This window comes from Sphaerodactylus townsendi, linkage group LG04 (assembly GCF_021028975.2).
Source record: "Sphaerodactylus townsendi isolate TG3544 linkage group LG04, MPM_Stown_v2.3, whole genome shotgun sequence".
In the NCBI taxonomy this organism is placed as follows: domain Eukaryota; kingdom Metazoa; phylum Chordata; class Lepidosauria; order Squamata; family Sphaerodactylidae; genus Sphaerodactylus; species Sphaerodactylus townsendi.
Window position 1 is genome coordinate 149896680 of NC_059428.1, and position 26618 is coordinate 149923297.

Genomic DNA, 26618 nt, shown 5'->3' on the forward strand with positions numbered 1-26618 from the left:
TGCCCTTTGCACAGAGCATATTCCAGACCCGAGCCACAGAAGAGACCTACCTTTCTCCGCCGAGCCGCACTTACCTGGCGGCTCGCCTTGATTCCCCTACAAAACCACACGCAGAAGGCGCTCTGAAGCAGCCTTCGGTCAACCAGAAGCCAGGAAGGCATACAAATGCTTTATTCCATTGCACGCTTTTTGAACAACATTTGCCAAACAACACAGACATAACGGACCGGAAGGACACCTTGACCCATAGAAGAGGACTGCTGCTTCCCCTCTGAGGAGCGGCTTTTCCAGCCACGAGGGGAAACCTCACCCTGCCCCAAGGGTCTGCTATGGCAACATTCACTCCCCACCACCCCAAGCCCCATGGAAAAGAGGGCTGGTGGTCGATGGATGACACCCAGCGCAATTCAGATTTCAGCAAACAGGCAAAGAGAAGGCCAGAGATTGCAGTGATACACCCCCCCCCCCACACACACACACACACATGCCGTATGGCTAGGCACCAACTGCTCTGTCATTCATCCAAATCAGAAAGAAGATGCAGCCTTGCCAGGTGCACAGGGGATGCAGCCACTCCAAAATGACTCTGCCCTGCAGCCAGTGATGATGCTCCTGTTCCGTCAAGACCTGTCTGGGCTGCGTGGGCAAGCCGAGCATTGATTGGACACGCTGAGTATCCCGCTTCTCTTTGCCAAGCAAAGGCTAAGAACGAAAGGAAAAGGGGGTGGATGTGCTCTCCCGCAACTCTTTGCCATGTTCTCTTCGCTTACCTGTTGGTAGGACAAGCAAAATCTTATGGATAGGGCCCAATGTCTCTTTGCATGGGTGTGTGTGTGGGTGGGTGTCAATCAACTTTCATAAGCTCTGGGAGCCTCAGAGGGCAAATGTCTCAACAGGGGGGCTTGCAGATCCAAATGCCATCCCCCAACCCACCCGTTCGCCAGTTGCTGACCTCCTTTCGCAGAAGGCAAACCAAACATATGTGTCTGGAGACCCCCTGCCCCCCATCAAGTAGATGGCCTACAGAAACTTCGCAGAGTCCTTTGGAGTTCACTGAGTCCCCCATTCAGGGTGAAGAAAACACCTTCCTTGTTTCCATACAGTTCCACTTCTATTTACAAGTGAGGCTTATCCCAAAAAGTTTAGGACAACCAAAGATGAAAGGAATGGCAACAACTTCCCCCTCTCCGGAGAATACTGACGGCACACGGTGACGAGGCAGCGGTCTTCCAAACAACAGACAGCAAATCAAAACTTGTTGGCAGTCAAGGGTTGCAACGCAAGGAGAGGTCAGGCTGCCGTTGCGGAAGGGAAGGTGTGTGTTTGGGGGGTTTTTTGTTGCCAAAAACAGAATCTTCTCTTTGCAGCAACCCCACGGTCACCAGCCCGAAGGAGAAAAAAAAAGGATTCCATACCGCGCAGGCCCACTTGGGTAGATATACAAACAGAGAGGACAGAGAAGGGGCAGATCTGACCTCACACAAATTCCGTGAAGTCGTCCACCGAGGAGATGAGCCGTTTCCTTTGCCCCGTCTCGTAGGAGGGCATGGAGTCCTGGGCAGCGTGGGCAGAAACTTTGGTGGGCACAGGAGGGTGGATGGTGGGGAAGCCGGACGTTTGGTACTGGGTTTCTTCTCGGATCTAGAAAGGTGACAAATACTTTTCAAGCTCTCAGCCGGTTTCCCAACAGCCCTGCAAGGTAGGGCCAACATTATCACTCCCGTGCTGGGGACAGGGTGTGTTTGCCCAAGAAGAAGAAGAGTTTGGATTTATATCCCCCTTTCTATCCTGTAAAGAGACTCAAGGGGCCTTTCCCCACTTACCGTTTGCGGCGCTCTACTCTCAGCGCGAGTCATTCCTGGCGCGGGGTCGTGTTGAAGGTGCCGTTTTTTCAGCGCCAGAAATGACGCTGAGGGGACGCGAGAGCAGCAGAGTCGGGGCGGCTGCATTGTGGCCGCCCAGACTTGTGGGGAGTGCCGCTGGACCCCGCGCTATTTGGGGAGAGTAGCGCGCAGCAAATGGTAAGTGGGGAAAGGGCCAAGGTGACTTACAAACTCCTTTCCCCTCCTCTCCCCACAACAGACACCCTGTGAGGCAGGTGGGGCTGAGAGAGCTCCAAAGAACTGTGATTAGCCCAAGGTCACCCAGCTTGCATGTGTTGGAGTGCGCAAGCTAATCTAGTTCACCAGATAAGCTTGAGTGGCAGAGCGGGGAATCAAGCCCGGTTCTCCAGATTAGAGTGCACCTGCTCTTAACCACTACGCCACGCTAGCTCTCAAGGGGAACAGAAGCACTGTCTGGGTGGAACAGAGATCTGCAGGCCAATCCTGCAGCACTTCAGCCAGGACTGCTGGGGAGTGCAAGTGAATGAGGCCAGCCTGCAGGCAGGGAAGATCACAGGGTTTCCCCAGAGAGATGACAGGCACCCTCCCCCTCTCACCCCATGCTTGACCACACCAAGTTCTGCGATGGCACAAGGGACGAGGCGCAGGGATAAGAAAGCCATGTTTTTGAGACTTGGGATTCAGACATCTCAGTTGGGGTCCTCCAAAGGCGCCTCTTGTCCCCCAGTCCCCTTGAAGGCGTGCTTTGGATTTTGGGGTATAAGGAATTAACAAAATCACGTGCACACAACACCCTCCAGGACCGGGCAGGAGCGAGAGGACGAGACCCAGGCTTACTCTGTGTCGAAGCCTCTTGATGTGGCGCAGACGGGCGATCCACTTGGACGGGTACGTGTCTGTGGGGTTGGAGCGGCTGTGATGGACTTGAGACGCCATCTGGGCGAAAAGGAGAAAGGGACGGGTCAGGGCTGCTCTGCCCAGCTTCCGCTGACTGGCCAGTGAAAACTGGCCCAGTTGGCTTGTAACAGGATCGCATGGTTTGGTCCCCTCTCGAGCCACCCCTTGGGGGGGTCTTGGGATTGGGTGTGTCCACAGACACTGGAATCTGTTCCACTAGTGACACTAGTTGGAGGAAAGCGCTGCCCTAAGAGGAACAGTCTGTGGAATCCAACCCCATTGTTTGGAATGACATGCATCACAAAGGGGAGTGGGGATTGGTCGAGGCTCCCTGTCGAGCGGCCAATCCGTGGCTGAGCTGTGCGCGTGCTCTGCTGTCCCACCCTTGGAACTGGCACTCACATTGGCATGCAGGGCCATCTGGCGGGCCACGAACGAGAGGTTCTTGTCTGACACGATCTTGGCCACGCTGGTGTCCACAAGCCCTTCCATGTCTGCACACGGGGGAGAGAAATGGTCAGCATCCTTCCTTTGGACAAGACAACCCACTGGCAGGTTGCTTTAAGTTTGCACTTTGCCTTTCTTCCCGCCCAAAAGAGCCATTGTTGCCAATTGGCTTAAGCAGAAGAGCAGGCCAGGCAGAAAGAACCACAACCTGTGGCCAGGGAGGCAGGAGAAAAAGCGACCTGAGAGGACTGCCTCCTGGCCCGGCCTCCCCCGAGGCTTTTCTAGGAGAGAACCTGCCCCCTAGAGAATGGAGCTGAGGATGTCGCCCTCACAGTCTGAAGGGGCCATACAGACAATGCTGTTCTGGATAAAACAAGGGCAGGTACCTTTCCGGCACTGCAGTGTGATCAGGTTACAGTTGTAGTCCAGCGGCTTGATAACCACGTGTACAAAGTTGAACTGGCCCTAGAGGGAAGAACACGGGTGGGTCAGAAGAGAGGCCAGGCCAGGAAATTCTGACTCAGACACTTACTCAGGAATGTGCATCCTGGCCTAACCATCTGGCACCAGGGGCCACTAAAGCTCACAGTGCTCTCTCACCTTGATGGTTCCCAGCTTGAAGTCTTCCCCCGAGTCGTTGTAGATGATGGAGACAAAGTCGTTCCCCAGGTGCCGCTTCTTGTCGCAGCGATATTTGTCCAGGTCTTTGGTGGGCATCAGAGTGGCAATGTGGAAAATGGCTGGAACACCAAGTGACAACCAGAGCTTGGAAATTTTCTTTTAAAATGACATTTACTTAAGGGCCGCATTTACACATAACGATAACATAAATTTAATGAAGAAATAAATATAAATACACAAATAACACGATTATGTGGCAGACGGTCCTTTCAGGTTGCAGCTAATTTGTGACAATTCCGTAGGGCTTTCAAGGCAAAAGATATTCAGAGATGGTTTGCTATTGCCATTGCCTGCCTCTGCAGAGTGGCCCTAAACTTCTTCAGTGGTCTCCCATCTAAGTATTATCCAGGGCTGACTCGGCTTAATTTCTGACATCTGATGAGACCTGGACTATCCAAACCAGAGCTACATACTTATATAGAACATAAACAAAACAGTTAACTGACGACAAAGGAAGGACCTACGATAACAAGAGACATGTCCCAAAACCGGCATGCTTAGATCAGTTAGCATTTCCTCAGTCACATCATACAGAATTTGGATGATCAGTGGAATGCTCTAAAGGCGGCTCAGATGGAGTTTCATTTCAGGGGGTCTTTTGTGGACTCTGGTCCCAAAAGAGATCAGGGAAGGGGAAAGAGCAGAGCAGGGAGGCCTCAGGCCATACCTTGCATGATATCGTCGTGCCAGCAGTAAGTGAACTGCCCGTCCTCCCCACACACGTCCAGGCCACCAAGGTAGATCTTGTCCGGCTGGCAGTCCTTCAGCTCGATCAGCTTGCCCAGGCCCGTCAGGAACTCTGTGTAGCGGTAGGAGCCGTGCTCGTTGGACAGGATGGCCAGCTCCTGGTTGCTCTGTGGAGAAAAACAGCGGCTGGGGACCAGCAGGCCTGGGGGCAGAACCGAGGCTGCAGGGCACGCTTCAGCGGAGCTGCCTCAGGCTGTGGTGCAGGAAATTGAATGCCCTTAGACCCACAATCCTAAAAACAACAGGAAACTGTGTCTCGAGTCCATTTTGCCCTCGTAGGGGTTGTTTTTAGCGACATGCCTCCCTTACCTGGCCTTCTCCAACATACAGCACTGCGATCTTGTGGGTGTCGTACGGTGGAATCTGGTCCAGGAGCTGCACTGACCTCTCAAAGGTCTAAGGGCGCAAACAAAATCAGAATGCTTGAAGCCTGCTTTCACGAGGTTCTTAGCAAGACCACAGAGGCCACCGCCACTGATTCTCCGCACCACTGGCCAGATGCGCAGGCATCTAGTTATCCTGCCTCTCATGTCTTTAATGTGTAAATGAGACACTGAGCCTACCTCGTTGGGTAACAAGAGGGGCTTGTTGGATCCATCGCCAAAGAAAGGGGAGTGATACAGCTGCAGGAACACAAAGCTGGGGACAGAAGATTAAGCACTGTCAGAGAGCGGAGGATTCCCGTTTTCCCAGCCGCTGCCAGAAGGAGTGCAGGGCACAGACGCTGAGCAGATTCTCACTGTACAGCATCGAGAAGTTGCTCTTTGGACAGGAACTGGGGATTCTCTCTTTGTGTTACAATGGCTGTGAGCTTTTCGGAGAGCAGGGCAAACATCTGACAACAACAAAAAATCAGCTGGCCAGCCTGCCTGGGCAATTCTGAATCCCAGGATGAGAAACACTGAAGCAATATTTCTCTCCCTCAGTATTGTGAATTCTTGGAGAAGTCTCGAAAGCTCATACCCTGGGACTCTTGTTGGTCTCTGAGCTGCTACTGGCCTCAAACAAACAAACAAACAAAAAACCTTCCTTCCTTCCTTCCTTCCTTCCTTCCTTCCTTCCTTCCTTCCTTCCTTCCTTCCTTCCTTCCTTCCTTCCTTCCTTCCTTCCTTCCTTCCTTCAATTTTTATCCTGCACTTCCTCACTAAAGCTGGGCTCAGGTTAGTACTTTACATTATAAACAGCACAAAAATATTTTAAACATGAGATGCAGACTAACACCCTCTTAAAACAAGGCCCATGTGGTTTCCAACATATGCTAGATGTACAACCTGGAAGCAACAGGTCTGGCTCAACAGCGCCCCCATCTGACGTCGCCCTCCTGTCCGCACTGCTCACCTGGGGTTGATACCTGGAACCTTCTCTGCATTGGAGGCTGCGGCCCTGCCTTTGAAGGGGTCCTTCTCCATCTTCTTGCCCCTCCTGGAGGGTGCCGAGTCAGAGATGGTGTACCCTCGAGGGCGGTGGCCGCTCGGAGAGCGGGGAGAAGAGGCAGGGCCCCCGTTGTCCAGCCGTGCGGCCACTGGGCTCCTGTCCTCCTCCCCTCTCCCCAGCCAGCTGCCTGCCGCCTCCCCTTCCAGGCTGCCCGACTGGGACTTGGACTTCCCTTCACTGCTCAGCTTGCCAGCTGCTTCTTCGCCGTTGCTGCTTTTGAGGACTTCCTGGAGGGTCTGGAGCTCTGGGGAGGAGCTGGACTTGCTGAGCGGCTGGGAGGGCTGGAAGCAGAGAGCCTTCAGAGCCCGGCTGTCTTCCAGGTTCCCGGCCCTCTCGATGGGGATGCCGACGGACTCCAGGTCTTCTGGCTTCAGAGCTTTCTCCTCTTGACTAGATGTGGAGGAGGACTGTGGGGGACAGGGCAGAAGGGAAGCCACAGTCTCAGAGGATGACTCTTCCCTGCTGGCTACCTTCATGACCCTTTCCAGCAAGGCAGCTTGACTATTGAGTCTCCGGGGCAGGGAGGACAGCATCCCTCTTGGGCAGCCAATGGCTTCCCCTCCGTTATAATCTCCCAAACAGCCCAAAGGCTGCTGCAGGTGAAACCAGAAAGGTTTGGCAGCTGGGAAGGAGGCCTCAGAGAGGCCCTCAAGTTGCCCACCTCTAACCCAGCTCCACAGAGTTCTGTTTCAGACTGCCATTTCGGTTAAGCAGATCAGGAGTTGGGGGGAAGCAGAAGCCCCTCCCACCCGCCCCAGACAGGGGCTGGGAGAACCAGGACTATCAGAACGCCACCTAGGAAACTTGAGCTGCTTGGCTGGGCCCTTCGACAATGAAAGAAGAGACTCGCTGAATTTTCGGACCGGGGAGAAGAGGTGGGAAAGCCGGCTTGCTCTGTTTAGAATTTCGAGCTAGGAACAGGCTGGAGCACTGGTTCAAAACATTGCGCTCAAACTGTGCCAGGCGGCATTTGTTTGGTTTCATTGTTTAGATGTGCCTGGCCAGATCACACCCCACCCCACAAGGAGGCACTGGTCCCAGGTTGGGCTGGAGTCCAAAAAGCCAGTGGTTAAGAGCAGGTGGATTCTAATCTGGAGAACCAGGTTTGATTCCCTGCTCTGCGACCTGAGTGGCAGAAGCTTATTTGGTGAACCACATGTGTTTCCACACTCCTGCATTCCTGTTGGGTGACCTTGGGCTAGTCACAGTTCTCTCAAGAATTCTATCAGCCCCACCTGCCTCAGAAGGTGTCTGTTATGGGGAGAGGAAGGGAAAGGAGCTTGTAAGCCACCTTGAGTCTCTTTACAAGAGAGAAAGGTGGGGTATAAATCCAAACTCTTCTTCTTCAAAGTGTCCCAGGTAGCCCCTCCCCAATACATGGCACCACTCACTATGAGAGTCCTTCCCACCGAGGTCAGAACGGCCAAAGCAAGAAGGGCCCAGATGACAATCCCCTTACCCTGCTGTACATCCCAGGGGCTTTGCCGGACTTCTCTTGGCCCACAACGTGATCCAGACACACGGGTTCGAAGTCCTCGATCTCTTGAGATTCTGACGGGAACTCCCCTTCTTTCAAGTCTGCTGCCGGCGGGCTCCCTTCTTCCGGGACGATGGACGACTCTGCCAACAGACACAAACAGAACGGTGACGACTGGAGAGGGAGAGGACAGGAGTCCTGGGGAGGTTGTCAGCCTCTCACTGTCCCAGCCTTTCCCAGACGAGGGATTTGAGCCGGCAGCGAATGCTGGTGGAAGAGCTTTTGCAGATCCCCTTTTTCCCCTCAGCATCAAGGATGCTTCTCTTCTGCGTCACTTGGAGCCCAGGCCCAGGCCTGAGGCCCATAAACATCTAAGGAAATGGCATCGGGAGAGATGTAAGGCAGCATGAGGTGTTTTGCAAACAGGAGCACACAGAATTATGTTTAAGCTGGCGTGTGTGCAGCTGCTTCCTGTTCTGGGGGTGGGGGGGGGGGGGAGAAATAATCTTTAAAGTTATTGACACAGAAATGAAGAAATGAAGGGCTGGTCATGCAGACTGCCAAGGAGCCCCTTCCCTCTACATTTCTACAAATGAGGAGACCAGCAGAGGTGCTGGGCCGATAAGAGCAGTGAGGGCCAAGGGGGAGAGGACACACACCAAGAATGGGTCCTGGGTGCTGAGCTGCCCACGGCTGCAGCACCATCTTTAGAGGCCCAAAGATGACCACAGCACACAAACACTTATTTTGGTGGGGGGGGGGGGGGAGAGAGGGTTTCCCATGAGACCCCAGTAGTTACACCTCCTCTCCCAAACCTCTCAAAAAACAGACCCTCACACTTCACCCAGGGAGGGGAAAAAAATCAACACACGATTAGCCAGGCAGAGGGAGGCCAGAAAGAAAGTCAGAATTCCCAGAAATGCCGAAAGCAGCACGTTTTCCCGAAAACGGAGGCAGCAGGCTTCCCCAATAATTAAGATGCCTCCTAAAATCAACCTTTTGTCTTTCAAAAACTCATCAGCACGTGTATGCAAAAAAAGAGATCTGCAATGCTTAGGTCTGTTTAAAAGCTTTAAATAGTGAGGTAGCTGTGTTTCGTGAAAGTTTGGTTAGGGCTAAAACTCCTTCAGTTTGCAAGACCCGAGAACAGCTGTTAATGATAGGCTATTTTGGAGGTCATTAATTAATATGGTCGCCATTGAGTCGGAAAGGACTTGACAGCACTTAACCCAAACAAAAACTTATTTCATTTAACATGTCTGCACCACTCCACGCCAGACGGAAGCAACAGGGCTCAAGGACCAAATAGCCCATCAGCTTAGCACCAGCCAAGTGTCAAGATACAGCTGCTTCCTGTTCTGGGGCATGCCTCCATGCTATGCAAAAGGGGAAGGTACACACCAAGGTGAAAATGAAGAAAACTTGTACCAACAGGCTGCAATAATGATTTCAAAAAATCAGTTCTCCCACTGGAGTAGCAATTTACTTGTAAGTAACCAAAATAATTTTATAATTTTACAAACAGTAACAAAATGTTTTGGAAAAATTGTTTACATTCTCCCATTGGAGTAATACATATAAACACATGTCAGAACGGCACGGCAATGTAATCTAAATATAAATATAACAGCTAGCCAGATTCTAGATAATTAACTAACTGGCCTCGTTAAGCTTCACGGCTGTTAAAGGCAGGTCAGGGTTTTTCAAAGTACAATAATGGTTACAATCAGGGAGGACAACGCTCTGCAATTATATATTTATTTGTTTGTTTGTTTGTTCCACTTATATACCGCCCTCCCCCGAGGGGCTCAGGGCGGTTTACAACATTAATACAAACAAGTGGAAGGATAAAATACAATATTAAATATTAAATATTAAAATGCAGCGCTTAAGTTCTTAACCATTTAAAATACAGATGGCGTATGACCATTTAAACTCCTCTGAGAGGGGGAACAGCGGGTCCAAGCTGTTAACGGGCATAATCAGCAGCCGGCCTCCCCAAAGGCCCGGCGGAATAGCTCAGTCTTACAGGCCCTGCGGAACTCATTTAGGTCCCTCAGGGCCCGGACAGCTGGAGGGAGAGCATTCCACCAGGCAGGGGCCAGGGCCGTGAAAGCCCTGGCCCTGGTAGAGGTCAGCCGCATCATGGAGGGGGCGGGAATCTCCAGCAAGTTGGCCTCTGCCGAACGCAGAGACCGACGTGGGACATATGGGGCCAGAAGGTCTCTTAGGTATGAAGGTCCCAGACCGCGTAAGGCCTTAAAGGCCTTACACCAATACCTTAAAGACGAGGTACACCAATACCTTGAAGACGATTCGGAACTCAACTGGGAGCCAGTGCAAGCGGCGCAACACGGGCATGATATGGTCTCTGATGGTACCTCTCGTGAGCAGACGAGCCGCCGCATGATGGACCAGTTTCAATTTCCGAATCAACCTCAAGGGCAGGCTCATGCGAGAGCTTAAGTTGCAATAGTCTATTCTGGAGGTGACCGTTGCACTTGGATCACCCGTGGCTAGATCCGGGCCTGGGGAGAGGAAGGAAGGGCCAGCCGCCGGGCCTCAAGCCAAAGCATGGAAAAAAAAGGCAACCCGGGTTACTTTGGGCCACCTGGGTCTCCATCGAAAGAGATGAATCCAGAGTGGACCCCCCCAGGGCTGCGAACTGAGGGGGGTCGGCGGTGCCAATGAGACCCCCTCCCACACCGGGCGCATGAAACTCCCCGTCCCCCCCCCGGCCTAGCCAGAGGACTCTCCATATTTGCTTTGGATTCAGTTTTAACCTGCTCTGTGTCAAATCTCAACCAGCAACCGCCTTCCAAACAGTGCTGTAGAGTCAGCAGGGAAGCGGTGGCCGCTCCCCCCTCCATCGACAGAATGAGGCTGGGTATCATCAGCATATTGATGACATACCAGCCCAAAGCTCTGCATTACCAGCTGAGCAAGGGGTCGCATATAGATGTTGAATAACAGCAGGGACAATAAGCGCTCCCTGAGGCACACCGCCAATGAAGCGGGTGTTGCCCTTCTGGAGAGAGGAAGCTTGAGTCCCCACACCACACTTGCTGACCCCCCCGTCCCGGAGAAAACGAGGCAATCCATTGAAGGACAGTACCCTGCACCTCGGAAGCGGCCAGGCGGTGGGTCAAAGGTGAAGTGGATCGACCATATCAAACGCTGTGGTAAGATCCAATAATACCAGCAGCGCCTGATCCGCCTCCGGGTCGAAGCTGCATACGGAGAAAGTATCTGTGACAGCGGCGGGGAACAGTCTCCGTCCTCCATGCCCAGCGCACGAAGCCAGACTGGAAGGGATCAAAAGCCGACAAGCGCCCTCCAGAAAACTCCTGAAGCTGCTCTTAACACCACTCTCTTCAATTCACCTTCCCAGAAATGAAAGATTCGAGACAGGGCAGTAATTGGCCGGATCACCAGGATCTAACGACGGTCTTTTTAAGAGTGGGCGGACCACTGCCTCCTTCAATCCACCCGGAAAAACTCCTTGCTCAAGGGAGCTATTGATAATAGTCAACAGGTGGGTAGTGCGTAGCTCCGCCCCGCACGCTTTTAATAAATGTATAAGCCAGGAGGGGCACTTGGATCCAGAGGACAGGTGTAGTGCAGGAGTCCTAACAGCAGCTAGGACTCTTGTCGACTTGGCTGCTTCAGGAGAGCAGGGAAAAACTTGGCCAAACAAGAAGGGCCAGAAGAGAGGCAAGGGAGCTCTTCCAAGTTCGGCTAATTGTCTCCAAGCTGGCAGGAAGGTCCTGGCAAGGAGCCGGTATCGCAATTTTTATCTGCAAAATAGCTCATAAATGCCTCACAGCTAATGGCCAATTGAACATTTTTTGAACCCTCTGATAGAGAGGTAAGTGACCGAATAATACGTAGAACAATTGTGCTACGAGAGCTAGCAGATGCGAGAGAGGAGGAGAAGAATACTCTTCGGCCTTAAGCCTTCATCGCCATACATCTCATAGGCCTTCTCATAAGTGTCCTATAAGATGTTCGCGCAGCTTTCGCTCACGCAGACTTCCTCCAGACTTCGCTTCTAGCAGTCTAAGCTCCTGTTTCAAACAGCGCAACTCCTCAGTGTACCACGGAGCCAGCCGAGATGGGGGTCGTAGAGGGCGTCGGGTAGCAATAGTCTCGATGGCATTTGAGAGGCGGGCATTCCAGTCCACTACCAGTCCATCGAGGGTGCCGGTGGGTTCAGGGTCCCGTAGAGCATTCAGGAATCCATCCGGATCCATAAGTCTCCGTGGGCTGCAGCATAACCGGGCTTCGTCGCCTAGACAGGGGTGTTGTGGCACGCTCATCCGAGCCTTCAGGTCATAGTGGTCAGACCGTGGCACTCTATCAATAGAGGAGATGACCACGTTGACACCTGACCCAAAGATCAAATCAAGTGTGTGACTGGCCTCATGAGTGGGGCCAGAATTTACCAAGGAGAAGCCCAGCGTCGCCATGGATGACCAATTCAGGTCAGCGACCACCATACAAGATGATATGCCGTCGACATGGACGCTGAAATCCCCAAAACAAGAAGTCTGGGGTATCACTTAACGCCCAGTCTGCCACCACCTCCAGTAGTGCCGCTGACAGGCTGTCTCCTGGGCTTAGGGCGCATCGGGTACACCAAGGAGAAGCAGCCAACGCTTCTCCCATGCCAAATCCACTCCAGGCCGACATTACCACTCCATACCAATGATGATCCTCAGGGACAGGGATAGCCCTAAAGGGGATGGAATCCTCCAGACAAACAAAGCCACGCCACCCCCCCGGCCCTGTGTTGCGGCTGGCGATCGGTGGAGGCATCGGAAACTCTGGTGGCGCCGACCTGCGCCTAAAGGCGCACGGTCTCACCTTTCTCGCACTCCAGGTTTCGCGTGACACCAAGCCAGGTCCGATTCGCCGTTGGACCCCGAGAAAGTCTCGGAGAATGGCGGTCTTATTATTTATGGACCTGGCATTTATCAACACCAAAGACGAAGCAGGGTGTCTCTGAACCCAACCACCTTCGTCCCTTGGGATAGGTCGGAGGTCAGAAGGTGAGTGAGCATAATCACGTCCACCTTCTCGTCCACCTTCTCTCATATGGCTGCCGCCTACCGTCATACCTGCCCCGTCCCATCAGTACCGGGATCCCCAACCCCGAAGAAGGCGCCCTCATCCCCACTGTCCCCCTCTTAACTCAACCCCCGGCAAAACTCTCCACCATAGGGGGACTCAGCTCGCCACTAACTAACTAATCCTATCTGTCTAACTAATACAATACAAAAAGCAAGCTAATACAATTTTACAGACCACCCACTAACTAATCTCAGCTACATCTAATCATTTGATTAATTGATTAATTAATTAATTAACCGCAGCCAAAGGAAAACAGTGACTCCCCAGCAGCATACAGCACAGCCTCTAATGTCTTCAGCAGTACTTCCCTTGTACCCTTCTATTAAACAGGGACGGGCATTCCATGGATCCGGATGGATTCCTGAATGACCCTGATATATTACTCCAATGAGAGAATGTAAACAATTTTTCCAAAACATTTTGTTACTGTTTGTAAAATTATAAAATTATTTTGGTTACTTACAAGTAAATTGCTACTCCAGTGGGAGAACTGATTTTCTGAAATCATTATTGCCGCCTGTTGGTACAAGTTGTCTTCATTTTCATCCTGTTCCGGGGCAGGCAGGGTGGCCATCCATTCATAAGGAGACAAAATATACCTTTTGAGGGGCCTTTTTGATACTTGTGGAGAGAATTTATGTGGCTTAAAGGTAAAGTTGCTCCGTCAGGATCTTGCATTTAACACAGCAAAATTTAAGACTGAACGGACAGCACGGGGCGACGCAGAACACAAGCAGCTTCCTACATTCGTTGGCGAACGGAAGGGGAAGAGAGAAGGAGGACAGATTTTTGAAGGGCAGGTTTTTGTCCTGGGGAAAAAGGCTGAAGCTGCAGCCGGTGATTCCGCCGCCGCCGCCGCCGCCCCACTCCCACATTTGCCCAAACTAGATTCCCAGATCCACTGGCTTGCTTTTTTTCAGCACACAGAAAGATCAAATCAACAAAGCAGCAAAATATCACTGAAGCAGCTTATGGGGGGATCAATGCCAGCTTGCGATGCCAAAGCAGCCATCAGGATTAGCATTTCCACATGCGTGCAGGGCTCCTCAGAGGTTCAAGCCAGAAGTCTCCCACCAGCCACGCCGAGGGCACCCCCCACCCCACCAGGTCAACAACCCTTGCCACTTTCAGCTGTGGACCTTTGGGTCGGGCAATGGAATAACAGGTCCACTACAAAGCAACCCCCCATCTTAGCTGCTTAGCCCGTCACAAGCCCCTGACCAAATTCCTGGCTACCGTTCCATGCTGGAATGTTACATTGGTTTTTTAAGGCTACAGGAAAACATTCTGCAAATCCACAGAGCCGTAGCTTCAATGGGTGTTCTTCATTTTTGGTCGATTATCTAAAGACCTAGGTCCCAGCCATGCCCACGTCAGCAAAAGACTCTGTTCTGAGCAGCTCTATTACAATTCAGCTGCGACAAACAAACAAAAGTCAAGATTCCAGACCTCGTATTGGTGGAGGTAAAAAAAAAAATTAGGTTTGAAAGGCTCAGACAATTGCAGGCTGGCAGTAGGAAATTTGCTAGAATTTTCTCCAGCCCAGAATCCTCTGGGGATGGGGCGGTATATCAAGTCGAAAAAATAAATAAAAATAAATAAAAGGACACCCCCCACCACTCCACCCTTCGCCAGATGATGTGCACGGCCCGGAACCCTTATGAGGGGCCGAGTGATTATAAAAAAGCAAAGTATAAAATAGAAATACAAAGAATAAAATGAGAGAGACAAAGCTATATCAGGGCAAGCAAGGCTGTGTCTGGCTTGGACTCGCTCATGCTAGTTGGAATCCTGTCCACTGAGGGCCACGAGACCAGGGTCAGGCGGGGGAAACACGGAGGGGAAGACAGAGGCGGTTTTCACAAGGCAGAGCAGAGCTTCTTCCTCCCCTGCCCTCCTCCCCCATTCCTTTAAGCTCCTTGAAAGATAGGTGAGTATACCTGCCCAGGATATGCTCCTGTGCAGCCTTTCTTGAGAACTGGTCAGGTACATGGAAGAGAAAGAGGCCACTGTGAAGGGAAAACCAAGGGAGTTGCTACATTAAAAAGGAAGGGAAGAGAAAGACACACACACACACAGAGAGAAACCAGAGGGGAAAATAATATTTTTTTAAAAAAGCAAGAGCGGCATCAGTGGAAGGAATCGGAGTCAACAAATAGCGAGGGAGGGAAAAGAGAGCGGCTGTTGGCTGTGTCAAGCAGGGGGGAGTGAAAAGGTGCCCTGGGCAGAAAAAAGGATTTGAGTCATAAGACGAGGCAGGCGAATCTGACTCACAGGGCACAGCCCCTGCACGCCTCCACCAAACACAACGCAGGAACGGCCCAGCAGCAGAGGCCAAATCCCAGGCACAACAGGGAAAGTCATTTCAGGGCCCCGGACACATTTCAGGCTGGGCTGGACAACTTTGGAGTGGGAAATGGGGGGAGTGGGAGCCATCCACATCTCTCTCATGACATTATGTGGGGAGATGTGGGTCAGGAAAGGGCATTTGGGCAGTGCGGGATTAATCCCAGCCCACCTCCACAGGTATCCCTGAACTCAGATGGAGCCTTTTAAGCACAGTCCCCCAGCAGATCATGACGTGCCAGGTGAGCAAAGACAGGACTCGAGCAGGGGACTTGCTAAATTCCTAGGACCAAGAGGCACGAAAGACCCCTCTGGTTGCATCTCCGCAACCAGAAATGGCTTCTACCAGGTCCGGTAGAATCCAAACTTGTCTTGATGAGGAGAAACTGGAAACCTCAGTGTTCAATTTGAAAGCTGTGTCTACCTGAGGGCAAGCCGGAATAGTAGTGTCTACTTGGGGGCATCTCTGAGGACAGAGGTGAACGGAATAGGACTGCTACAGCGGGGTGGGGGGTAGCCAGCCCGGTCACGGTGGAGCACATGCCAGGATTTGGCAGGACAGCCTGTGAAACTAAGAATGCCAGGTTCAGTCTGTGTTATTTAGCACCAAAGGCAACCTTCTAGCTCCTGTGCTCACAAAGATGTGGTGTGAGGCATGTAGGTGCAAACAAAGCTGCCGGAAGCAGCGGTGGGGAAAGACTGTCGGTGCTTTGGTATCCCAAGTGCCTCATGCCACTAGGCACAGAAGTAAAACTCGCCAGCACCTCTACTCGCAGCAGCTTCGCCACCACAACCGCCACTCGGGGCTGCTTCAGTGTTTAAAAAACAAAGTCATGAACTTCTGGGACTCTGCAAAGCTCCTAGGCCCATCCCACAGACTGCGGAAGATGAATTACACATCATGTAAACACTATCTACATCAGAATTATACATCGTTAACTCAGGATGCAACTTTTGGAGAAGTGCAGAATATCCCAGGCAAACAAAAGAACCTTTTCCAGGACAGCACTTCCTGTATCCTCTTTGCTTCCTCCCTGCTGCTCTCTGTAAGCTGTCAGCTTAATACCTGACACAGCTGCTCTCCAGAAAGGACCTCCCTCCCTCTATTCTCCTCGAAAAGGCCAGCCGCCCTTGGCTGGGCTTCCGCCTTCCTGTGCCAGCTCCCGGCTCACCTGTGTTGGATCGCTGCAGGAGGGAGGGTTTGGAGGTGCCTGTGGGCAAACTGGAGGAGGGCACCGAGAGGGACTTGTAGAGGGCAGTCTCACGGTGCTCCTTGAAGCGCTCAGCCGCCATCAGGGCATTGGACAGCTCCTGCAGGGGCATGTTGTCGATGTCGGAAGAGAAAGGGCTGAGCGGATTCTCCAGGCTCATCAGCCAGCTGGTGTTACCTGGCCGGGGGACAGAAAGCACACGGTGGCTCTAAGCCCTGCGCAAGCTTTTGAGGGTTGCAGTGAGGGGTAGGGAATTAAGCAAGATAGGATGGAAGTTGCAGGGAGTCAACCCACTAGGTGGCAGAGTTACCATCAGTGCAGAGGATCAACAGTCACAGAATGTGTGATAAATAACCCTTTGATAGACTAGTATTTCTACTGCTTACCTGTGGGCCTCCGGACCAGGATTTCTGCCCAGCCCTGGGTCAGCAGAGGGACGTACGCAGCCAGGTTGGCCTTCTCTTTCTGCAGAGGTGCCTGAGCACCAGGAGCAGCCTTTTCCATCCGAGAGGCAGGAGAACTTTGTGGCCCTTGGGGCACCGAGCTGACAGGGAAGTGGGGAGCGGAGCCATCAACTGCGCCAACCCGCAAGGCGTGGCCACCTACAGAGCACAAGAGCATTCGGATTAAGCACTGGGCAGGTTCTCAAGAGCACACAGCAGGGTGGTTTAGAAAGAGAAGGAAAAGGGAAATCCATGTCAATTGTACTCTCCATCAGAAGTCTAAGTCAGGGGTCCCCAATACTTTCCCCAGTGTTCACAGCCCCTTTAAAAAAAATGGGTGGGGCCACGTGGGGCTTCTGACCGGCCACTGGGGATCTGGTGGGCTGTGCAGAGAATAATAGCGCTGTTTCCGTTGGCACCGTCACCAAATGCTGTTTCTATTCTCTTTCACTCCTCTTTCCCAGCGTGTTTTTAAAACCACTGCGCTCCTCCCCTGCTCGGGGGCTTCTTGTGTGTGTTTGGCTCCACCTCCTGCAGCAGCCAATTTGCAGCTGCGCCCCCCGCACTGCCCTAAAGGCGCAAAAAGGTTAGGGGTCCCTGTTCTAGGCCAATCAGGGGCTTCTTCCCTCCAGGATACCTGAAATACTGGCAGGGGTACAGGGTGAAAATCAGAGGAAGGGGTGCAGCTAAGGACTACGGCTGCATAATGCTGTCCCAATCCCCCACCCCAGTTCCAGGACTGGCAGTGCAAATTAGAGCAGTGCAAATTAGAGCAGCGGCTCTAATTCGCATGAACCCACAGAGCGAAAGGCAGGCAGGGAATATATTCATCATGACCAACTAACAGGTGAAGCACAAAGTGAAAGGCACGCTGAGGAATATATTTATCAAGACCAACTTCTGTTCCTTGTTGCTCTTCTGACTGCTGCCAGTCAAGAATGAGTCCTACCACCTCCTCACTGTCACCCAGTGTTGTTGCATTCAGAGCTGCAAGAAGGTTCCGGGCTCAATGGAGGTCTGGAACTCGGCTCTAGTAAAGGCAGCGCTGCAGACACCTGGCATCTTTTGCGGACCTGGACGCCAACTCTGGGGCGGTTCCTTACCAGACATTGACCTGACTCTGTTGCGGGATCCTCGAACCACTTGTGGGCCAGCTTGCGACTCCAGTTTGGCCGGGGCCTCCTTCGTCTGCCTCACTTGCAAAACGGGATCCAAGCTGGGAATCAAAGCACATCGCTGGAGGTTCAGAACGGTGGGATTAAAGAACGCGTCTGCCCTTCTCTAGTGTTGGGTTTCTAACACATTTTCCCTTGAACACCAAGCTCTCCCAAGGCTCGGGATCCATGATTCTCTCTCTGATGAGTGGCACTCCCACAATGCTTTGCGATGCCTCATTCACCCCACAGCTCAAAGCAAAAGGATACCAACCCAGACCTTGTGACATGACGGTGTGCATTAGCACCCAGCATGTTAAACCACGAAGATTGAAGTCTCTGGAATCAGCAGAGAGGAGTAGCAGCAGAAGAGACTTGGCCAGGAAGAGCAGAGTGACCTGCTGGTGTTCATTTTGGAGGGCTTTTCTCAAAGCCACAGCTTTTAAAACAGTGTTATTTTAACAGGGGTTATCTCTTTTTCTCCTTGTAAGGCTGCTGAATCTGGAAGGTGGGGCTTAACAGGGGTTAACAGAGTTCATCTCTTGTTCCTCTTTGTCCTAAGAGGTGGGGCTTTTGTCCCATGGCGTGCCGCAATTTTAATTTAATTTTTTTGTTTTTTAAATTAATAAGGACATATTTGACAGATAGTACGTACAGATAGTCCTTCCAGGGGGGCAGTGACTAAAAGCTTAATATCTAAATATCTAAACAAATCAGATATGAAGCGCAGAAAGCCAGCAGGGGGGTGGGGCTTCCAGTGTTTTGCTCTGAGTGTCACATGTAAGGATTATCTGCCACTAGGACAGAAGTCGGGTGTGCCTCGGCTGCAATGAGCTCCTGGCACTCAAGGAACGCAGGTGTCTCTCTTGGAAGCCAAGGTGGCAAACCTGGAGAAGCTGAAAGAGGGGAGAGAGGGTGACAGATCGAGGCTTTCAGGGACCTAACAGCCGGGTCCCACCTTCCCAAGGTGACATCTCTTCTGTAGATGTCATGGAGAATGAAGGCCTTGGGGATGGGAGGGTGCCAGGCCTGGAGGTGGGGAAGATGCTCCCTTAGATGGGATCCCCTTCCTCTTAACTGGTGATCAGCTATCCTCCTGCACTGAGGATACCCCGGGAGGTGGGGGGCTCCTTGTAGTGGGTGATCTCGGATCATTAGAAATGTAGAGAGAGTTGGGTTTTGTGAGGAGGCGCGATGACCGCATGGTGACTTGGCCTGCCTGGTGCGGCGGTTGTGGATGTCCCGCCTGCCTAGATAGGCTTTTAGGACAGTGCTGGGTGGAGTCAGCAGTTGTGGTCCACATTGGCACCAACGACTAATTGGGAAATGCAGCCGGAGGTTCTGGAAGCCAAATTCTAGGCTGCTAGGGAAACAGGTTGAAGTCCAGGACCTCCAAGGTGGCATATTCTCTTGTGAAATGCTACCCGCTCCACGCGCAAGAGGGCGAAGCCAGACAAGCGGAGATACAGGGTCTCAATGCGCGGATGAGAAGGTGGTGTAAGGGCAGAGGGTTTCAGATTTGTCAGGAACTGGGGAACCTTTTTGGGACAAGGTAGGCCTGTACAAACGGGACGGGCTTCATCTTAACCAAAGAGGGAAACCAGGCTGCTGGCGCCAACATTAAAAAAGGTGCGCAGAACAGCTTTTAAACTGATCACTGGGGAAAAGCCGACAGGAGCTGAGGTGACTTCGGTTCGGAATACAGTATCTATGGGGATGCAGACAGAGAGGGAGGGTTTTCTAAATCAACCACATACAAGCGAGGAACATAGCAAAGTGCATGTGGACAAGGGATAGTGGTTCTACAAAAGACTTTGAGGTGGTAAAGCACATAAAACTTCCAGGTTAAGGAGCCAGAGAGACAGGGTATACAGGTGTCTCTATGCTAATAGTAGAAGCATATCTGACTCCAAAATGGGGAGCTTAGAGTACAGAGTTTTGAAGGAGGACTTTGATATAGTGGGCATTTACAGAGACATGGTGGTGAATGAGGGAGAACCAGTGGGATGCTGTTATACCAGGCTACAGGCCTCTATAGGAAGTGATAGGACACAGGGCTTATTGGGGTGGAGTTGCCCCTTTTACACTCAAAGAGAGCATAGTATCACATAAAAAATAGGACAATGCATGGGGAGTTGGATTCCCTACAGGAATCACTCGTGGATATCAATACTCAGGTGTGAAGGACAGTTTCGAATATTAGGAATATATTATCGTCCCCCAGACCAAAGTGCACAAGAGGATTCTGAGATGGAAAAAGAAATTAGAGAGGCCAACAAAAAAACAAAATGTAGTGGTAATGGGTGATTTTAACTATCCCCATATAAACTGGAAAAATGCAATGTTCAGGTCATAGTAAGGGAGAGAGCATTCCTGGATATGCTAAATGACTGTGGCTTTAGGAGCAGATGGTTGTGGAACCAACCAGGGAGAGAGTGATCCTAGATCTAATTCTATGTGGGACCCAGGACCTGGTGCAGGAAGTCAGTGTTGTTGAGCCGATAGGGAACAGCGACCACAATGCTGTCAGATTCAGGTATCTCCTCAGCATGAACAAGTGGCAACTACTAATGTAGTTACATCTTCTCATTTTCCAGAAAGGGAAATTTCTCAAAGATGAGGGGGGGATAGTGCGCAGGAAGCTGAAAGGGAAAAATCAAGAGAGTCAAAACTGTCCAGGATGCTTGGAGGTTATTTAAAAAACACAGTAATAAAAGCTCAGCTGGAATGTGTCTCCACAGGCTAGGAAAAGGCAGCACCCAGTCCTCAAAAAGAAAGCCACCATGGTTAAATCAAGAGAGGTTGAGGAAATTATCAGAAAAAAAAAGAAAATGTCTTTAGAAAATGGAAGTCCAGTCATTGGCTGATGAAGAATAATGAGAGGGAAATCACAAATGGTGGCGCAAAAAGAGAAGCAAAGTTAGCTGTAAGGGGAGGCAAAAGGATTATGAGGAACGATGGCTGCTTAACATCAAGACTCACAGCGCAACAAACAAAGTTCTTCAAGTACATCAAAAGCAGGAAGCCAGCAAGGGAAGCGGTAGGCCCGTTAGATGACAAAGGAACAAAGGGGGGTGTGCTGCTAAAAGATGGCAGGGAGATTGCAGAGAAGCTGAATGAATTCTTTGCATCTGTCTTCACCCAAGAGGAGGTGAGGAAACATTCCTGCACCTGGAACCAAGCTTCTTAGGAGGCTAATCCGAGGAACTAGCTGTAAGATAGTGGTAGATTAAGCTAAGAAGTTCTGGCAGCCATTGATAAACTAAATGTTACCTAAAATCCCCTGGCCCAGATTGCATTCTTTTCACCCAAGAGTTCTTGCAAAGAGCTCAAGCTATGAAATTGCTGATCTTCCCACTCCTTAATATGCAACTTATCCCTCGAAATCAGGCTCCATCCCTGAAGACTGGAAGATGGCCAATGTCACACCAATCTTTAAGAAAGCGATCTAGGGGACCCGGAAATTACAGGCCAGTCAGTTTGACATCTGTTCCTGGTAAATTCAGTAGAATCTTACTCTCATTAAAGCATAAAATTATAAAACATGTAGAAAAGCAAGATCTGCCGGAGAAAGAAAGTCAGCATGGCTTCTTTGCAGGAGGCAAAATCCTGTTCTTTACAAACTTACTTCAGGAGTTCTTTGAGGGTGTAAACAGGCATGTGGACAGGGGTGAACCGGGTGGACATTGTCTACTTGATTTCCAAAAGGCTTTGACAAAGTTCTCACCAGAGACTGTTGAGAAAACTCAGCAATGAAGGAATAAGAGGGGAAGTCCTCCTATGGATTAAAAACTGGTTGAGAAACAGGGAAACAAAGAGTGGGTGTAAATGGGAAGTTCTCACTAATGGGAGAGATGTTGGGAGTGGTGTCCCCCAAGCTGATCCGTTTTGGGACCAGTGCTCTCTCAACCTATTCATAAAATGAGAATCTGGAAGTAGGGGTGGGTAAAGGCAGGGCCAAGTTTATGCAGATGATACCAAATTATGTAGGGTGGGTGGAGAACCACAAAGGATTGCGTTAAGAGCTCCAAGCTAAGACCTTGATAAATTAGATGAGTGGGCCTTCAGAAATGGCAAAATGCAGTTCAATGTAGCAAAATGTAAAGTGATGCACATAGGGGCAAAAAAATCCAAATTCCTCACATACACACGCTTGGTAAGCCAGTGACTATCAGTCAGCCAGACCAGGAAAGGGATTTGAGGCTGCCTTAGTTGATAGTTCCTAAGGGAATGTCAACTCAATGCAATGGCAGCTGTGAAAAGGCAAACTCTATGGCTGGGGATCATTAGAAAGGCTGAATTGAGAATAAAACTGCAAAGATTGTCAAGTCTTTATATAAAGCAGTGGTGCGACCGCACTTGGAGTACTGTGTCCAGTTCTTGGTCGCCGCATCTCAAAAAGGATATTGAGGAGATAGAAAAAGGTGCAGAGAAGGGCAACAAGGATGATTGAGGGACTGGAGCACCTTCCTATGAGGAGAGGCTGCAGCCGCTTTGCTGGACTCTTTAGTTTGGAGAGGAGGAGGCTGAGGGGGGATATGATTGAAGTCTACAAAATTATGCGTAATGGGGTAGAAAAAATGCTGGACAGAGAGACATTTTTCTCTCTTTCTCACAATACTAGAACCAGGGGACATTCATTGAAAATGCTGGGGAAAGAATTAGGACTAATAAAAGGAAACACTTCTTCACGCAACGGGTGATTGGTGTTTGGAATATGCTGCCACAGGAGGTGGGTGATGGCCACTCAACCTGATAGCTTCTTTAAAAGGGGCTTGGACAGATTTCTATGGAGGAGAAGTTGGATTTATGGCTACCAATCTTGATCCTCTTTGATCTGAGATTGCAAATACCTTAACAGACCAGGGTGATCGGGAGCAACAGCCGCAGAAGGCCATTGCGTTCACATCCTACATGTGAGCTCCCAAAGGCACCTGGTGGGCCACTGCGAGTAGCAGAGAGCTGGACTAGATGGACTTTGGTCTGATCCAGCTGGCTTATTCTTATGTTCTTATGTTCTTATGATTTAGAGGAGGGGGAGTGTGGGGTAGTAAGAGGACAGCACGGCAGGGGTACAAGGAGGAAGAGATGCCAAGAAGGGTCAACAAAAGTTGTAGAGTAGGCAAAAAGGGGCGGCAACAGGAACAAGGTGGCAGCAGGAGAGGACATTAATGGAGGAGAAGTCGATCTGTGGCTCCCAATCTTGATCCTCCTTGATCTGAGATTGCAAATGCCTTAACAGACCAGGTGCTAGGGAGCAGCAGCAGCAGCAGCAGCAGCAGCAGCAGCAGAAGGCCATTGCTTTCACCTCCTGCATGTGAGCTCCCAAAGGCACCTGGTGGGCCACTGCGAGTAGTAGAGTGCTGGACGAGATGGACTCTGGTCTGATCCAGCTGGCTTGTTCTTATGTTCTTATGAGATGGGGAGGGAAATGGCAGAAGTGGAAACAAGGCAGTTTTTTAATAGCTCCAGGCCTCAGGGTTGAAAGAGACACAGACTTGCAAGCAGGTGGGCCAATCCCAGATGAGATTTCAGAAACCCGAGGGAGTAAAGAGGATTTCCAGAAGACAGGGGAAGAGGCCTCCCAACTCCTATTTGGATCGAGGGGGGGGGGGGGGGCGCAACTATCTGCCCTGGGGCCGGAACCTATCCTGACGCTCTGCCAGGCTGGGCAGCCAACATACACGGCTTGCCACTAAAAGCTCATCATCGCCCCAAAAGTTTTTGCACCACTCAGTCTAGAACGGCAACGTTTTTCCCCACTGTCTTCCCAAACTCCTCCTCCGTGGCGTTTCCACCAGGACAAGCATGGGCCCGGGCTTACCTGGCCTCAGTGCTGCTCTGCAGTTCTACAGAGTCCAGGCCCAGGAGCGATCTCGTCCCTGTACCGACACTCGTCGTGATGGTCACAAGCTTGTTGCCCACCAGCCACGTCTTGGTCCTCCCTCCTGCCAGGAGGAACTCGCCCACTGGAGACCTAAGGACACAACACAGCACAAAGGGGCAAGGCAAAATCAGTCAGGAAGCCCACAGGAAGAGGACGAGAGGAAAACCCCCTGTCTTGTCGGTCCCTGTCATCAGAGTGTTGTCCAACTGAACTGAAGAACTCATAGCTTCGTTGCAAAGCTGCCCTTACAACCAGTTCCTTTCCTTTTCTTGTTGACACTGATTCGTAGCAAGGATGAGGGCAGGGTAAAAAGACTGGCTCGGATTAAAGGAACGGATTTGTCGAGCACACCGCTGGCAAACCGACCTGTTTATTCACCCCTAAAAGGGAAGAGAAACCTGTGGCAGAGAAACCTGCAGAGGCTAAATTGAGTCAAGACCTGAGCCAGATTTTTTTTTCTGGCCAGGGACCACCAGCAAGTTATTATTCATAGTGCAAAGTGCTTTCTGGGGGTGGGGGGTATTTGGAGAGGGTTTTCCACAGTCTCCAGGCTGGTAGTCAATGCATCCTCAAAAAATCCAAACTCTTCTTCTTCTTCCTGTGGGGGAGGATTCCAGAACTCCTTGCACAATGTACAAATTGGATTTACATTCCCCCTTTCTCTCCTGTAAGGAGACTCAAAGGGGCTTACAAACTCCTTTCCCTTCCCTCCTCACAACAAACACCCTGTGAGGCAGGTGAGGCTGAGAGACCTCAGAAGAACTGTGACTAGCCCAAGGTCACCCAGCTGGCATGTTTTGGAGTGCACAGGCTAATCTGAATTCCCCAGATAAGCCTCCACAGCTCAGGCAAAGCGGGGATTCAAACCCGGTTCCTCCAGATTATAGAGTACACCTGCTCTTAACCACCATGCCACTGCTGCTCCTAAGGGAAGCGTTAGGAAGCTAACCTTTTGGGCACAGCCGTGAAGTTCGAGAAGACGTAGCGCGCCATCATATCGAGGCAGGTCTCCGTGAGCTCCAAGTGGAGGTTTTTCAAACTGTCGTCTGCTTGGGCCATCGAGTTCTCGTCGGCAGAGCCCAGGCTAGAGCTGGTGAGGGAGGTCTGGATCCGGCTGGAAAGAAGAGCACGGATGGGGTTAGGGTCGGGTCACGGCAACCGGAGACCAAAAGTCAGTCCGTCACCTGGCCAGGTATAAAGCATGCAGCAGGCGGGGGTTGGGTAGCGGGGAGAGGTTTGGCTGTTTCCTTGGCTACCAAATTCTGGAATTCCTGTTTGCCTGACTCCATGAGGGACACCTCCCACAGCTGGCCCACGGGGGCCCCCAGAAAGCAGGAGATCAGCAGGAAAGTCAGTGGTTTCAGAAGAATGGCAGGGATCCAAGCGTGGCAGATCCCTGCTCTGTCTGAAAGGACAGGCGTCTCTGGCTCTCCAAACTGGCAGCTGGAAGCCAGCGTGGCAGTAGCAGCTACCAAATGGCTACTTTGTGTGTCTACACCAGTGGTTTTCCAGTTGGAAGTCAGGAGTCAAAAGTGGCTTGTGACTCTCACAGAATGAGGTGAGACAAGAGAGGAAACTCAATGACCTGTTCGGATTTAACTCTGTGAAATGTCCAGGAAAGCAGCAGCGGAACACAGACTGATGCAAGCCGATAGAGGAAGGGGCAGTATATAAAGCTACTCAATCACATCAAATAAATCAACTCTCTCGATGTAATTTGAAAAGACTGAAAAGGAGGGATGACTAGCTCAGTTTGGTGTTGACATGTCAGGTTTCTAACATTTTAAGTTGAGGAAGGAGAAAGCAATGTGGAGTTACTTTAAGAGCAGATCTCTAAAAGGCACAGTATGTTTATAAGTGGGTCCTGTTTCACTCTGTGAGTTTGAGAACCAGCGTCTAAGAGTTCTATCAGAGCAGACCCTGATTGCTACACAATGTAAGAAACAAACAAACTAACATCAACTATAAAATATACTATGGAATCCCCAGACAAGGAATTGGTGGTCTCCTAAATGCAGGTTGATTGATCCTGCCGTTCTTGTGCCTTTCCACAAAGATTTGCTTGAAGCTCTGCTCTGCCCCAACCCAAAGGATTGCACTAGCCAACCCCTGCTCTGTCTGAAAGGACAGGCGTCTCTGGCTCTCCAAACTGGCAGCTGGAAGCCAGAGTGAGAGAAATCACAAAAGGGTCTCAAAAGCCCAACTGAGGCTGAGCTGCAAGTTGTTTGTTTACACAAATAAAAGATTGCTTCTAGCATGGGGGGATCTGCAGAAATGCTCCACAAATTGCTTCCTGCAGTCTAATTGGTGTCAATCACCTCTGACATCTCTAGTCAGTCATTATCCAACTCGTTCGTCACTATAATTTTTATATAAATAATAATTTTCCCCCAAAAGTCTCCAAGGAGAACAACCGGGTGGGGTAGACTGGGCGTAGTGTTCTCGAAGGCTTTGACGTGTTCAATTCTGCAACTCTCCTTGCAAAAAAAAAAAAAATTCCCAAACATGGGAATGCGCTTGTTTTGATGGCTTAACAATCAAAGAACCCACACCACCTGGAATAGGAATTTAACGTTATATTGTCGTCATTTATGTAAACCTTGTTGATTGTGACGTCATGGACTGTCAGGTTTTGTTAGCCGCTCTGAGCCTGGCTGTCAGGACAGGAAGAGCAGGATATTAAATCCAATAAAAAGAAACAAATAAACAAACTTGTGCAGAGACCCACATTTCCCTTGGCAGGGAATATATTATGGGGCTTTCCCTTCCAAACTAGGTCATCTGAACGGCAGAGATGTTTTCAAAAACACTGAAGCCCCAATGTAAACACTGTCTTTCTGAAACCTAACGCTGACACACAGTTGGCTTTTAGCAAACCGTGGCTTGCAAATCCAGAACGAGCTTTGCAAGCAAACTT

General features: G+C 50.8%; 1 protein-coding gene across 7 annotated transcripts in view; it reads right to left on the reverse strand.

The window, feature by feature from the left end:
* Window positions 1–123: 123 nt before the first annotated feature.
* Window positions 124–26618, reverse strand: part of TSC2 (TSC complex subunit 2) — a 52381-nt gene continuing 25886 nt past the window's right edge. For 5 of the 7 annotated variants that reach the window (XM_048494874.1, XM_048494868.1, XM_048494872.1 and 2 more), the window contains 16 exons: window positions 24651–24815; window positions 23639–23791; window positions 17764–17876; window positions 16604–16819; window positions 16179–16394; window positions 14601–14669; window positions 7510–7670; window positions 5955–6457; window positions 5180–5255; window positions 4926–5012; window positions 4537–4723; window positions 3789–3928; window positions 3575–3653; window positions 3144–3235; window positions 2682–2780; window positions 124–1641 (listed from right to left, as the gene is read on the reverse strand). In XM_048494874.1, coding sequence (XP_048350831.1) covers window positions 1477–1641; window positions 2682–2780; window positions 3144–3235; window positions 3575–3653; window positions 3789–3928; window positions 4537–4723; window positions 4926–5012; window positions 5180–5255; window positions 5955–6457; window positions 7510–7670; window positions 14601–14669; window positions 16179–16394; window positions 16604–16819; window positions 17764–17876; window positions 23639–23791; window positions 24651–24815 — 2521 coding nt within the window. In that variant the 3' untranslated portion in view covers window positions 124–1476. The remainder of the gene's footprint in view (window positions 1642–2681; window positions 2781–3143; window positions 3236–3574; window positions 3654–3788; window positions 3929–4536; window positions 4724–4925; window positions 5013–5179; window positions 5256–5954; window positions 6458–7509; window positions 7671–14600; window positions 14670–16178; window positions 16395–16603; window positions 16820–17763; window positions 17877–23638; window positions 23792–24650; window positions 24816–26618) is intronic. The other 2 variants (XM_048494873.1, XM_048494870.1) reach the window with 1 other exon arrangement.